The 14,286-nt window shown below is 54.5% G+C and overlaps 1 protein-coding gene across 1 annotated transcript in view; it reads left to right on the forward strand.

Moving 5' to 3' along the window:
• SDK1 (sidekick cell adhesion molecule 1) overlaps nt 1-14,286 on the forward strand; it is a 613,965-nt gene that overhangs the window by 523,045 nt on the left and 76,634 nt on the right. Inside the window, exons 26-28 of the mRNA XM_006889744.1 lie at nt 820-935; nt 2,610-2,799; nt 5,031-5,129. Coding sequence (XP_006889806.1) covers nt 820-935; nt 2,610-2,799; nt 5,031-5,129 — 405 coding nt within the window. The remainder of the gene's footprint in view (nt 1-819; nt 936-2,609; nt 2,800-5,030; nt 5,130-14,286) is intronic.

Raw genomic sequence — 14,286 nt, forward strand, 5'->3', positions numbered from 1 at the left:
AGAGGGACCCAAGCAAACCACTGAGTCAGTTTTGACTCACGGGAACCCGTGCGTTGTAGGGCGTTGTAGGGCAGAACTGTACTCCATGAGTGTTCTGGCCTGTCATCTTTTCAGCAGCAGATTGCCAGGACTTTCTTCCACAGGACCACTCTATGGGTTTGGACTGTCGGCCTTTACATTAGTTGTGTTGTACATGTTTGTTTGCCGTTGAGTTGGAAGTGACTCATAAGTGACTGTCCTGGGGGTTTTCAGAGGCAGTAATCGCATGGGTGGGGATTGCCCGTCTTCCTCCTGTGAGGCAGCTGGGGGATCAGGGGGATTAGAACCGTGAGCCTTCATGCTGGCACTGTAGCTCCTTACTACTGGACCAACCAAGTATAAAGTATCCGTGCCACTCGCGGACCTCAGCACAGGGCGCCCACATGGACCAGGAAGTTTCCTCTTCCCCTTTGAGTTAATCCTATCACCCCTCTTCCCTGGCTTTGCTTGCCCCCACCCCGGCGCTGAGGATTTAGGGATGGCAGAGAATAGCCCTCTGTCTGTGAGGAGAGATCGTTTGAGATCAAAGGCTGCAGCTGGAGACCAGACCAGGCCCATCTTCTTGGTGGACGGAGCCCCTGAACGTCCCAGGTCTGTGGCTTGGTTGTTAAGAAGAGCAGGTTTTCACCCGTGCTGTGCTCCTGCAGGTTTGATCTGACCTCAACAGTCTCTGAACACACTGGTGTTTCAGACAGCTTGACGAGTCGGGGCACGACAGATCATTTGTACCAGAGCCTCCCGTCAGGGGCTATCAGTCCACTTGTCTGTTGGTCTTTGCAGTTCCTTCCGCTGCTCCTGGAAATGTGACGGCCGAGGCAGTCAGCTCCACCCAGATCCTGTTGACATGGGCGTCTGTGCCCGAACCGGACCAGAACGGGCTCATCTTGGGCTACAAGGTACCGAGGAGCCAGGGGCCGGCTGCTGCGATGCCATCCCCAAGCCTGTGGGCTCGTCACCCCTTAACTCATCACAGCAGCCACCTGTTGTGTGGTGTGTACGGTCCTCGTTGTTGTGAGGTGTCACTGAATCCACGCCCACTCACAGCGCCCGTGAACCACCCGACCCACTCCTGCCTCACGGTGACTGTTAGGCCGTGTGGCAGCCACAGTGCCAGCCCGTCTCCCTGGGGTCGTCTTCTCCATCTCTCACCCTCTCGGGATGTCCTTCTCCTGCAGGGAGATCCTCCCCCATCACTGCTCAGTCTGTCTCTCCCTCCTCGCTTTCAAACCTCAATCTGGCTGTTCTTCCTGGAAGTTTGTTCCTTCTTACAGCGTGGCGGGCCGTGGGGCGCTCCAGCCTCCCCAGCACCGTCACTCGGGGAGCAGCTCTTCTCAGCATCCTTGCCGCCCAGCTGTCACGTGCAGATAGAGTGACTGAAATGCTGAGGATAGGGCAGGTGCCTCTTAGTCCCCAAAGTGACATCTTTGCTTGCTGCACATGCTGTTGGAAAAATGGCGCTGCTGATCGACTTGTTTGCACAGAGTTGCCACAAACCTTCATTTATAAAAATCAACACGAACCACAGTCTCTGCAAAGAACAGCAAAGGGAAGTGTCGTGAGCTTGTGGACACACCAGTGTGCACACAGCACCTCAGTGTTGCACACAGTACTATAGTGTTGCACACCACGAGTTGCACGCAGTGCCATGGGTTGCACACAGCACCTCAGTTTTGCACACAGCACCAGTTTTGCACACAGCACTTCTGTTTTGCACACAGTACTACAGTGTTACACACCACGAGTTGCACACAGTGCCACGGGTTGCACACAGTACCTCAGTTTTGCACACAGCGCCACGGGTTGCACACAGCACTTCCGTTTTGCACACAGTACTACAGTGTTGCACACAGCACTTCCGTTTTGCACACAGTACCACAGTGTTGCACACAGCGCCACGGGTTGCACACAGTACCTCAGTGTTGCACACAGCACTTCAGTTTTGCACACAGTACCTCAGTGTTGCACACAGCACTTCAATTTTGCACACAGTACTACAGTGTTGCACACAGCACTTCAGTTTTGCACACAGTACTACAGTGTTGCACACAGCACCTCAGTTTTGCACACAGCGCCATGGGTTGCACACAGTACCTCAGTTTTGCACACAGTGCCACGGGTTGCACACAGCACCTCAGTTTTGCACACAGCGCCACGGGTTGCACACAGCACTTCAGTTTTGCACACAGTACTACAGTGTTGCACACTACGAGTTGCACACAGCGCCTCAGTTTTGCACGCAGTGCCACATGGTGCACACAGCTCCTCAGTGTTGCACACAGCACCAAGTGTTACACACAGCACCTCAGTGGAGTTGTGCACAGTGCTACAGGTTGCACACAGCACCTCAGTGTTGCACATCTCACTATAGTGTTGCACGCAGCACCCCCTCACCCGTCACATAGAGGAGACCGATGCAGCAGGGAGGTGGAGATTCATCGGCTCTGGCAGGTGTCCCCTCCATCGCCCCCGTGTCTGGGGCAGGAATCATAGTGGGAGCCCAGCCCTCTCCCACAGGACCCCACTCTCATTCAGCCCCAGTCTAACCTCCCTTTCATGTGCTGGTGCTGCAGGTCCTGTTCCGGGCCAAGGACCTGGACCCCGAGCCCCAGAGTCACGTGGTGCGTGGGAACCACACACAGTCGGCACTGCTCGGGGGTCTGCGCAAGTTCGTGGTCTACGAGCTGCAGGTGCTGGCCTTCACGCGCATCGGCAATGGGGTGCCCAGCTCCCCGCTGGTGCTGGAGCGCACCAAGGATGATGGTAGGGCCCTGTTGCCTGGCTCAGCCCTCCTCCTCCTCCTCTCTGGCCCCCTTTGTCCCTCCTCCACTCCCTACTCCCTGTCTGCCCCTCCCCTCCTCCCCAGATCCCCTCACCTCTGCCAGTGGGCTCCCCTTCCAGACCAGGCCTCTCAGATTGCTGTCTGTTTTCAAGTCTTTTGTCCCCTTCCGATTGAGGGAAACAAAACACAAGTGTTTTCCACTCTCAGAAATGAACAGGGTCTCGGCAAGCTGAATTGAGCGGCAGGTGTGTGGGTGACCTTCACAGGAGCAGATTGTCTCTGCAGTGGCTGGTGGATTAGAACCTTGGACTTTTGTGGCAGTCAGATGGTCAACCGCAAGGTTACAGACAAGAGAAGGTCATTGCCAGGGAGGGACGGTGTGTCTGCAGACTGCACTGCCTACAGCTGGACTTCCTTCTCACCCTTATGTAACCCAAGCAGCGATGCCATCACACACCTGAAATTCAGATTCTTCTCCGAGCAGTAGCTAGAGACGTCTGACTTCAGCAGTCCTTGAGACCTGTGACGTTTTGTTTGTATTGACCAGTGAGTGACCACTTCTTCAGACCTGGTAGTCCGTCTGCCCTTGAGTTCCAACAAGGACACTGATACCAAGCACCCAGCACTATTTATCTAACCATTTGAGCAAATATCTTGTACGAGGGCTTCGACCCTACTATTGACTGGCTCCAGAATATCCCGTAGTTTTTAGAATGACCAGAGCATGTGTATCCATCCACCAAGGGCACTAAGGTGGCACAGTGGATTAAGCTTTGGACTGCCAACCTCCCCCCCAAAAAAAATAAATAAAAGGCATGGGGTCATGGGAAAAAGGCATGGCCATAAGATTTACCGCTAACAATGCCGTTGAGTCGGCCTGACTCCGAGTGGCCCTTCATACAACAGACCTGCACCCTGTGCCATCCTGTGCCCACTCCCGGTCTCTTCTGTGCCAGCATCCACTGTCCACACACTGTCTAACGCCATTTCACTGAGGGTCTCCCTGTGACCACTGCCCCTCCACCTTTCCAGCGTGATGTCTTTTTCCAAGGAGCAGCCCCTGCCGCTAGCATGCCCTCGGTGCGTGAGACCAAGTCTCCCCTTGCGTGCAGCCAGGGCTTCTGTGACCTCTGAGAGGTGGGAGTGGCCAACAGCAGTTGGGTTAGTGGCTGGGCCACAGTTACCACCGGCTGGTGATCATCAGCTCTCAGTGTTTCATGGCACTACAGGAACGGGGTGGGATGCAGAAGGGAAAAGCCATTGAACAGAGAGTGATACCTTCTCAGTAACTGTAGCCCCCACTTAGAAAGGAGGACTTGAAGGCCTGCCTTCTTCTCTGCCATCTGCTTTGCAGGTGTCTAATTCAGCGAGAGAATCAGAGCTCAGAACAGGCTCTTAAAGTCCAACTTGACAGAGTCTGTGTGGAGTCATGCAACCAGTATACTGTTTTCAGGCAATTTCTCAAGCTGGTTCCGCATAGTTCTGGAGGAGTGCTTCTTTCAATTGGAAATCAGACGGGCAGGATTCATAAGGCGTCGATTCAGATCAGTGGGAGTCACGCAGAGCCCCTTGAGTCCTTGAGATTGCAGAAGTCATTTGCCTCAAATTTAGAGTGTTCCACCAATACAGAGTGTCACCAGCGGTAGCTGAGACAGGTAGTGGGTAGGTCGACCATAGATGGTGAATGTTAGGGAGGCGTTATGATACAGGCCCTGGTGGGTGGGAGGAAGCCAGGCTGCAGAGGGGAGTAGAGGTCTGCAGAGTGTGCAGTGTGTGGTACGTGGGCGGTGTGGTGGAGACGACGGGCAGCTGGGGTGGTCGGTAGGTGGTGTGGTCGACAGCATAGTAGATGGTCGGTAACTAGCGGGCACGTGGCGGGGTAGATGGTAACTAGGTGGTGGACGTCTCATAATCGGAATGCAGTAGGTGGGATGGTAGATGGCAGGCGGGCAGCGTGTTAGATGGCACGGTCGATGGTGGGGAGCTAGGGACGGTTTATAATCCAGAAATGGAGGTGAGGAGGTGGTGTGATGGGCCATTGCCAGGCTGTGGCGGGCAGGTGGCAGTTTCTGTAGCATATAGGATGGTGGACAGGAAGTGGATAGAGGACGGCAGGGTGGACGGTGGGAGCTGAGCTGGCCCACGAGCCCGCGAGGCCCCCACACAGCACTGCGATGGCCTTTGATGACGGAGGCGCTTTGTTTTGCATCAGCCCCAGGCCCCCCCGTGAGGCTCGTCTTCCCAGAAGTGAGACTGACGTCGGTGCGGATTGTGTGGCAGCCCCCAGAGGAGCCCAACGGCATCATCCTGGGTAAGGGAGTGGAGGTCACAGGTGCTCTTCACCGCCCAGATGCCCAAGGCCTGAGGGGACACTGGCGGCCCAGCGTCATCTGAGCGGGGGGGGGGGGCACTCTGCTGGTTGGTGACCTCGGCTGTGGGTTTTCTGGGACGTGGACTTGACACTGTGCTCCAGCATTTCCTCACTGCTCGTGGTGTACAGCACGGCCGTGTGCAATGGAATTGACCTTCCACTCAATTCTGGAATGACCAGGCCCCTCTGAAGCGTGCTGGGGAGACAGCGGCTGGTTCCCCCGCAAGACGTCCACCTGGCCTTGCTCCCCGGTCCAGGGGCACCTGTGCTTTGCAGGGTCTGCATCGAATCCTGTCAAGTCCCTAAAGTGAACCAAAGGGCTTAGATCTAAGAAGATTTGTTTTCTTTTGTGTTTTTATATGGAAAAGCATGCGTGAATATGGTGCTGACAATGTGGATAAAAAGCCTTAACGTACCCCAGTTCTCTGAAGGCAGCAGGTCGTGCATCAGAAGCCTTCATGTCCTCGTTATTTATTCGGAGCGGTCAGCAGTGGGAGCTGGGACCCTCCAGTTCTGGGCTCAGGGCTGTGGAGGCCGCTGGTCCATCAGTCAGCATGAGAGTCTGAAACGGAAGGCCCTGGTCTGTGTGGCAGTGGGGCGGCTTCAAGGCAAAGCCTCACTCTGTTCTGAAGTCCAGGCCTGGATCTGGAGTCCAGGCTGGAGTTTTGGCAATCCCCTTAACCTTGGTACGAACTTGGGCCATGCACCCCAGGGAGGATACCCCCACTCTCAGAGGACCGGCCAGTACAGGATAGCTTGTCTAGCCCAAGAGGAGTTGCATGCAGGGCACAAAGGGTGCTGAGACCCAGCATTACCTAAAACTTTGCCTGTGGTTGAGCCCCTCCACAACCATCGACTCACAGGGTTTCCAGAGGCGTATTGTTTAGGAAGTGGATGCTACTCCTGCCGCCAAACTAGACTTCCAGAAACAGACTGGTCGGTTCAATCGTTTTGACTAATGCTGCAGTCTGGTGTCTCCGAGTCGTTTATGACTTGTCGCGAGCCTGCAGACGACAGGTCTGAACCTCGCCCTGTCCTTCAGCGTCCAGTCCTGCGCTGCGCCAGCCCACAATGGTGGTCACGGCGTCCATTCATCCCACTGGGGGTCTTCTTTTCTCTGGCCCTCCCCCTCTCTCAGCGTGATGCCTTCTTCCAAGGCCCGACCCTTCCGGCCAGCACGTCCTTGTGTGAGATGACGTCCGTCTGCTGGTCTGTAAGCTCTGGGTGTTGCTCTGAGTCCTTTAGACTAATGGGTTCCTTGCATTTCGGTCTGTTTAACCCTTGATTTCATTGGACGGGGAGAGACAGTGGCTGTGTCTTCAGATGAGCTGGGCATGAAGGCTGTAGAACAACGGCTCCCGAGACCGTACTCAGTGTGCTCTGGCGCCTCTAATGTCCACCCTGTCCTGTGTCCTCGAGAGGCCAGCGTATCGGCTCAGGACCGAGGGCAGCACCACGCATGGCCTTAGTGTCCTTCACAGGCGCACAGAACGGGTTGGCTTCTGGCACCTTGGCTTCTGGAGCACAGGCGTCCCTGCGGCCAGAGAGGCAGAGAACCCTCGAAGAGCCAGGTCCTGGGAGCCTCGAGCCTGTGTTCACAGGGGTGGGCTCCAGCTGGCAGGCCCGGTGGGAGCAGGCACTAAACACCTCCGAAGCCTGGAGAAGGGCGGTGGTTCAGGGGCTACGAGGCACCTGTGACTCCTGGCGACCCCACTCACACCGGGAGGAAGCCCCGCCTGATTCTGCACCGTTCTCATGATCTCTGTGAGCTTACACCTGCGGCTCCCTCAGTCCATCCCACCGAGGGGCTTCCTGTCCTTCACCGACCCTCTGCTTTGCCGGACATGATGTCCTCCCCCAGGGCCTGGACTCACACGTGCCCAGAGCACGTGAGGCACGGTCTCCTCGGCCTTGCTCCTAGAGCGCCCTGGCTGGCCTTCTTCCCGGACGGATCGGTTTGTTCTTTTGCTCTGTGTCTCATGTTTTGGCTATGTAGTTAGGAGACACTAGTCTTTGGAAAAGGTCAAAGAGAGCAAGACCTCCACAGGGTGGATTGACGTGGCTGCCGCAGCGAGCTCTGTGTATCAGGTGAGATGAGGAGATGGGCAGGAAGGGCGCAGGACCCTCTGAGTCGCCCTCAGGGCGTCTAACACCACCACGGTCCACAGGATCAGTCTTTGATCTCCCTCGTTCACTGTCCAGCTCTAACGTGCACGTGAAGCACATGAAAACACCCTGACTTGGGTCAGGGCCACCTCGGTGAACGAAGCCTCGAAAGGCCCCGGGCTCCCCAAGCTCAGGAGAGCAGCCGACAACTGAGAGAGTCCTCCTGTCCCTCACATCCCGTCCAAGGCCCTCTGCCAGAGCAGCATTTATCCTGATTGTGACAAATGCTAAGTCACCTGTCACCTGCATGTTGCTGCGGCCAGACTGAAAGGCTGCTGGGAAGAAGGGAAAACCATTCTCTGTGAGTCAAGCTGCACTTTGTGGGGGAGGCTTCCTCTGCGTCGGTGACCTGGCCTGTCCCCACTGTGGCGCCTTCCAGGAGCAGGAGTCCCAGAGGCCTTTGCGGCTCACACTTTCATAATCACGTTCGTGTCGACCAAGCATGAGAGCCCACGTTCACAGCCCCTGATGTGGCAGAGAATACACTCTGTAAACCAGGGTAGCAGAAGACAGTGGCCACTGTCGTCAGAAGGTGGCATGGAGTCCGTTCCAACTCACAGACCATCCGTGCAAGGGGGTGGACGTCGTCGCGCGCGCCTCCATCCTCACAGCCACCGGTCACTCAGCTCTGTGAGCTCCTTCTTGCAAACCCTCCACACTTCCAAACACGACACCCTTCTCCAGAGGCCCCTCCTGATAACATGCCCCAGAAATGTAAGTCCCACCATCTTTGCTTCTGAAGAGCACTCTTCCTTTCCTCCAAGGCGGATTTGGTCATTTGTCCGGCTGTCCGTGGTATGTGCCATCTCTGCCAGTGCCACGGTTGGGAAGCATCACCTCTTCATTGACCGCCTTCCTGGTTTGCTGGCGAGCGCGTGCATCGGATGTAACGGGGAACATCAAGGCTTGAGTCTGCGCCCCGTGGGCCTTCAGAGTGAGCTTTTAACACTTGGCACTGTTAAAACTTTGGCAGCAAAATTTCCTAGGGAATATTTTCTTTCTTGACTCTGCCTCTGTGGACACTGTGGGCCCGAGGAGGATGCGCTGATCACTGCCAGTGTCCCCTCCTCCCCGTGCTGCCGGCCAGCTCCAAGGGGAGCCTGCTGGTCCCTGAGCCGTCCCGAGGGCGTGTCCTGAGTGACAGAGGCACATTCCCCGCTCTCAGCAAGCTCGGTGATACCACCTGCATGTCCCAACCTGTTAAGGTCTAGTTCTGAGCTGAGTCCTTCACGTGGGCACTGCTGCTGTCATTTGCTCACCACACAGATTAAACAAGAATGCTGAGAGGAGACAGCGCTGACCCTCATGTGTCCTGACTTGACCCCACACAGTGACCCTTGCTTTTCTTCAGGCAGCTAACTGCCTCTTGGTCTATGTACAGATTTCAAACAAGCACAGTAGAGTGTTCTGCAAATCCAGTCCCTCCCCATGATTGGCTGTGATCACATAGTCAGATGCCTTCATGTAATCCGTGAAGCGTGCATGAACATTTTTCTGGTATTCTCTGCTTTCCGCCAAGATCCATCCACTACCAGCCGTGAGAGTGCTCACATAGCCTCTCCTCTATCTGGCTTCCATTCCTGGCACTTTCTGGTTTAATTCATGCTTCAACAGTGTTTTAATTGTCATCAAATTCTTAACAATTTTAAATTGTCACTGGAGTGAAATTTTGCAAAGCAAATTGGCTTTCTGTGGAACCATGGTGCTCGTGGTGTTTGATGGCGGTCATTACAATCCTCGCGATGTAACCGCACTCTCCCTCCTCCCTTCCGTGATCCTCATTTCTGTTAATCCTGTCCTGTCTCTGCCTGCCTTTGGAGCTCCGTCTCTGGCAAATGCTGCCCCTTTGTTTGTTCTTCTCGGGCTTGACTGCCTCCCTTTTTCAGCACCATGTTTCTGGCCTCTGATGTTAATGCTCGTGTTTGATAATTCCCATTCTTTGGGATTTCCTCTTTGGGGAATGGGCACAAATGTGGACTCTTCTCTTCAGTGGCCTGTCTTTTCATTTCCCGGCCCAGGTGCCTGTGGCCCCACTCCCCGGCACTGTGTCCGGTCGCTGAAGCGTGTCCGCTGGTATTCCAGCAGTTCTCAGGGCCTTCTGTGCAGCCTGTCTCCTCCCCCACTGCCCTCAGCTCTTGATCACGTGCTTGCTCCCTTGTGAAGCAGGTAGACCCTGACCACGACTTGGTGTCTCTGTCTGCTCTGCTTTGTCTGTGTGTCACTCTCTTTTTAAATGCTCACAGTGTGCTGCAGTATTTTACCCCAGAATCCTTCACTACTGCACCTTGAACTTGGATTAGCTGCTCAGGTTTTTTAGTGGGAGGATGCCAAGGTTATTCTTCTCTTTTGCTTTTCCAACTCCAGATCTTTACACAGTTCACTTTAATACTTTGTCTTCTCAAGCTTCTCTTTCAAATCTCCTGCTGAGCTCTTTCGCTTTATCGTTCTGTTTGCTTTTGTTTCTGCATGTTCAAGAGAAAATTTCAGAGTGTCTTCTGACATCTGTGAGTCTGGCCTCTCTTTCCTGTCTTTTTAAATGTCCTTCACACGTGGCGTCACGCTCATCTTGCCTGGTCTTCGGTCATTACTGTTTAGCGTGTCAAATCTCTTCTTGAGATGGTCTCTCAATTCAGGTAGGACACACTCAAGGTCATCCTCTTGCTCTGGAGGACTTGTTTTACTTAATTATTAACAATATTTCTTGTAAAAGCTGGAGGTGGACATACTGGGAAGGTTAGAGGTAACAATGAAACATGCATCTCTATACCCTGTGGCGGTGGGGGAGCGTCAGAAGGTTGAATTCTGAGTTAATAAATCAAATAATGGAGCAGTGATTGAATTTGAAAATATAACAGCAAATAGTCAAGGAAGCATGAGTGTTAACTAAGCAAAGCCTTGTATGGAAAAGGCAGAGGGGAGAAGGGTGCTGACATCCCCACCGCTCGTCTAAGGACACAGAGGACTTGGCTCCCCACACGCGTCGTCTCTCTGAGCAGACATGACACGTCTTATAAAGGATCAGAAGAGGACGTGTACGTTCTGCAAAGCAAAGCCAAGCCAACTCCAGCCACAGAGAAGGGAATGGGAACCACAGCGTACAGGACGGTCTGTATCACAGGCCACAGTGGACAGCAGAGAATGAGAAAATAGGCGTCATGTGAGACGGACCCTCACAATCCTAGCCTCCAAGGAGAAACTTGGTTTCGCTCTCTCTAAGACAGACCTGTTTGCTTTCTTGGCGGTCGATGCTATGTTCAAGATTTCTCCCGTACCACAACTCAAGGACATCAGTTCTTCTGTCATCCTTAGTCATTGCCCAGCTCTCATGCATAGTAAGTAATTGCAAAGACTGGACTGGACCAAGTACACCTTAGTCTCTAGACTGACATCATTGCCTCTCAATATTGTAGATAGGTCCCTGACAGCAGATTTTCCCAGTGCAAAAAAATATTTCCTGACTGATGGTGCCAAGAGTGTTGATTGGGGAACCAAGTAAGCTGTAGTTGTTAACAACCTCAATCTCTCCTCCATCCATCATGGTGCTGCCAGTTGGCCCAGTGGTGAAAATCTTTGCCTTCATAATGTTGAGCTTCAATCCATATTGAAGACTGTAGTCCTTGACCTTCCGCAGCAAGCATTTCAGGTCCTCCTCACTTTCAGCAAGCAAGGCTGTGTCATCTATTTAATGTAGGTTGTAGATGAGTCTTCCTCCAATCCTGATGTTGCATTCCTCCTCATAAAGCCCAGCCTTCCAAATGATCTGTTCTGCATATAGGTTGAAAAGGCATGGAGACAGGACACATCCCTGATGCACTCTTCCTGAATTTGAACCATACAGTGTTTCCTTACTCTATTCTGAGAACTGCTTCCTGTCCAAGTATAGGTTTCTCATGGTCACAATCAAGTGTTCTGGGGTTCCCATTCTTCTCAAGGTGAGCCACAATTCTCTGTGATGCACACAGTCATGTGCTTTTGCATCGGCAATGAAAGCTCCAGTTCACGTGGCCAGGAGGGACCTGTCCTTGGAGAAGGACTTCATGCTCGGGAGGCTGGAAGGACAGTGCAGGGGAGAAGACCCCTGGATGAGATGGATTGACACAGTGACTGGGGTAATGGGGGCGGTGTGTCAGAGTCAGTGAGACTGCTCAGGACAGGGCAGGGGTCAGAGCTGCTGTACACGGGTCTCTATGAGTCACAGGCGACTGGATGGCACATAACAACGACTGTACATGTGCTCTCAGGTCCCTGTTCTTAGGTGGCCACTCAAAAGATGCGTAGAGCGAGGGGATATCTGCGGCACAGAAGCCGAGGTGGAGACCTTGACTTGACTTTAGTGAGTTATTTTATACCCAGTACGTTTAAAGACTCGGGCATATCTGGTCCAAGCCTTGGCCTTTGCAGTGGCTTCCTATGCTTCTGAGAGTTGGACAGTGAGTAAGGACGACTGAAGAATTGATGCCTTTGAACTGGGGTGTTTGAGAAGAGAACCGAATATCCCATGGACCGCCAAAAGAACAAGCAAATCTGTCTTGGAAGTACAACTCGAGTGCTCCTTGGAGGCACAGACAGACTTTTCCTGACATACCTTGGGCTGCTTGTCCGGAGGGGGCGGTTCTTGGCAGACTGCATTTAGGGAAAGTGAGGGTCGGAGAACGGGAGGAAGACCGTCAGTGAGACAGAGTGACTGCAAGGACTCCAGCATGCCCATGACCTTGAGGACGATGCGGGGCCAGGGAAGGCTCAGCTCTGCTGATCTCAGTGTTACTGCGAGTCACGGTCAGCCCGACACCACACAACAGTCGCCCCGGCGGCAGCATGGTTTATGAGTTGGCTGCTAACCGAGAGGCCAGCAGTTCTCATCCAGCAGCGACTCCTCGGGCGAAAGGGGACAGTTTCCTCCCATCAAGCTTTCATCCTGGAGCCTGATGGGAGGGCTGAGAGGAGTCAGAACAGACTCGGTGGCAGAGGCTTGGTTTATTTAGTCCGTTCTCAGCTCTGACAGAAGTGGACGCTTGTATAGGGGACACCTCCCCCGACTGTCGGCTCTGAGCTGGTTGCTGTCGTTGGGTGTTGTTGATCCCGTGTCCTGCAAAACACCGACCGGCCGGCTCCGGGACACCACACACACACAACCCCACCCAGGACACTCGGGTGCATGTAGTGGATCTCCACTCCACTCGTGAGAGGTTTTGACCACCCTTCAAAGGCAGCCAGTGGACAGACACTCTGTGGCCCACAACGGGCCATTCTCAGCATGTCGTGGGGAAGGTCCAGGATGGGGAGGCTGTGTCCACTTAGTTGTGCAGGGGTCACCAGTGTTGGAGTGGACAGGAGGGACTCCTCAAGTCTCCAAGATTTGTGATAGCCCCTCAACCCTATACCTAGGCAAGAGGTGGCGGGAAGACTTGGGTGAAGAACCACTGGCTTGTCCCGGCCTCCCAGCCCTCAGGCAGTGTATGGAGTGGGCTGGGCTTCTAGTGGGACACCTTAGCCATAGCCTGAGGTCACTGGGCCACTTCCAGTTGGCCCTGTAGACACCCAGCCACCATGATGCTGAAGGAGTTCTGGTGGCCAGGTGGGAAGGAGCCGCCCCGCCAGCCCAGAGGCCGGCAGTGAGGACCCACGTGCTGCCCGTGAGAGAGGAACCTCTCCTCCTGCACAATTTCTAGGCGCTGGAAAGCTGCGGGAGGCGTCACTCAATGGCACACAACAACAACAACGTTAAAAACCAAAACCACGTAAGTCGGAAGACAGGACTAGTGCTCTGCTTCCACAGTCAGCCACTGAAAACCCCGTGGGGCACAGGTCTGTCCTGACATGCGGCCACCCTGACCCGGCGTGGGAGGAGAGGGTGGAATGGCATCAGTGGTGGCACCACAGGAGGCAGGGGCGCAGGGACCCGCCTCGCCTGCACCTGTGGACGTCCTCACTAGGGGGACCTATGTCCCCTGCCCCTGTGGGGTCAGTCACGGCATGTGATGACTGGCAGCTGTAGGGCCAGACACCCCCTTAGTGGACACCATCCAGTCATCCTCCTGCCTGCCTGGTGGCCGCTGTGAGATCCTAGTTGAATCCAGCACCTCAGACTGCTTCAGTCATTGCCGTGGTACCTGAGTTACATAGAAATCAAGCCTGCCTGCCACGCTTTGGAAGTCTCGCCCAGACCTTCCTCCTGACACTCGGGCCTTCCTCAGACGCCCAGGCCTTGTTCCAGGAGATGATGGTGACAAACGTCAATACGCATCACAGCTGTGCAGCCGGGCCCCATCTTTGAGGGACGACTCGATGATTTGAGTCCCTCAGGCTCAGTGTAAGGAACTTCACTGGCAACCCAAAGGCACACAGTTTGAATCCACCAGCTGCTTCAAGGGAGAAAGATAGGCGTTCTCCCCACTGTGACGTACAGCCTCTGAAAACCCGCTGGAGTCAGCTATGAGTCTGTTCTGGTTCGACGGTGTTTGCAACAGGTTAAAAAAGAAAACCCGCTCTAAAACAGATCTGTTTGTTTACGGTTAACAGGTTCCGTTGCTGCTGTGTTTATGGTGGCAGTGAGTGAACTGTTTTGAAGCAGCCTGACGCCCTGGTTAGATGAGTGCCGAGGGCTGTAATGGTAGCACTAGTGATCTGACTGCTGGCAGGAGAAATGGTTGGGAAGGTCCCAGGGTGGACAGGACCAGGGCCTCTGCAGGCAGTCCTGGCCTAGTGAGCTGCAGGCCTGGCCCTCAAAGGTGGCCCACTGGCAGCCGAGCCCAGAGCTACTGGCCTGGCTCCCACTGTGTGTCCGAGTGGCTTGGCTGATGTTGGACTTTGGCCTCTGCAGCCTCATCAGCTCTGCTCTGATCAGTGTAGGGATTGCTGGATGTGCTGGGCAGCTGGGGCAGAGTGGGCACTGGGATGACCTGGGCTCTGATAGGCTGGGCAGCTGGGGCAG

This window comes from Elephantulus edwardii, unplaced genomic scaffold (assembly GCF_000299155.1).
Source record: "Elephantulus edwardii isolate Elephantulus edwardi_28Jun2011 unplaced genomic scaffold, EleEdw1.0 scaffold00080, whole genome shotgun sequence".
Lineage (NCBI taxonomy): Eukaryota > Metazoa > Chordata > Mammalia > Macroscelidea > Macroscelididae > Elephantulus > Elephantulus edwardii.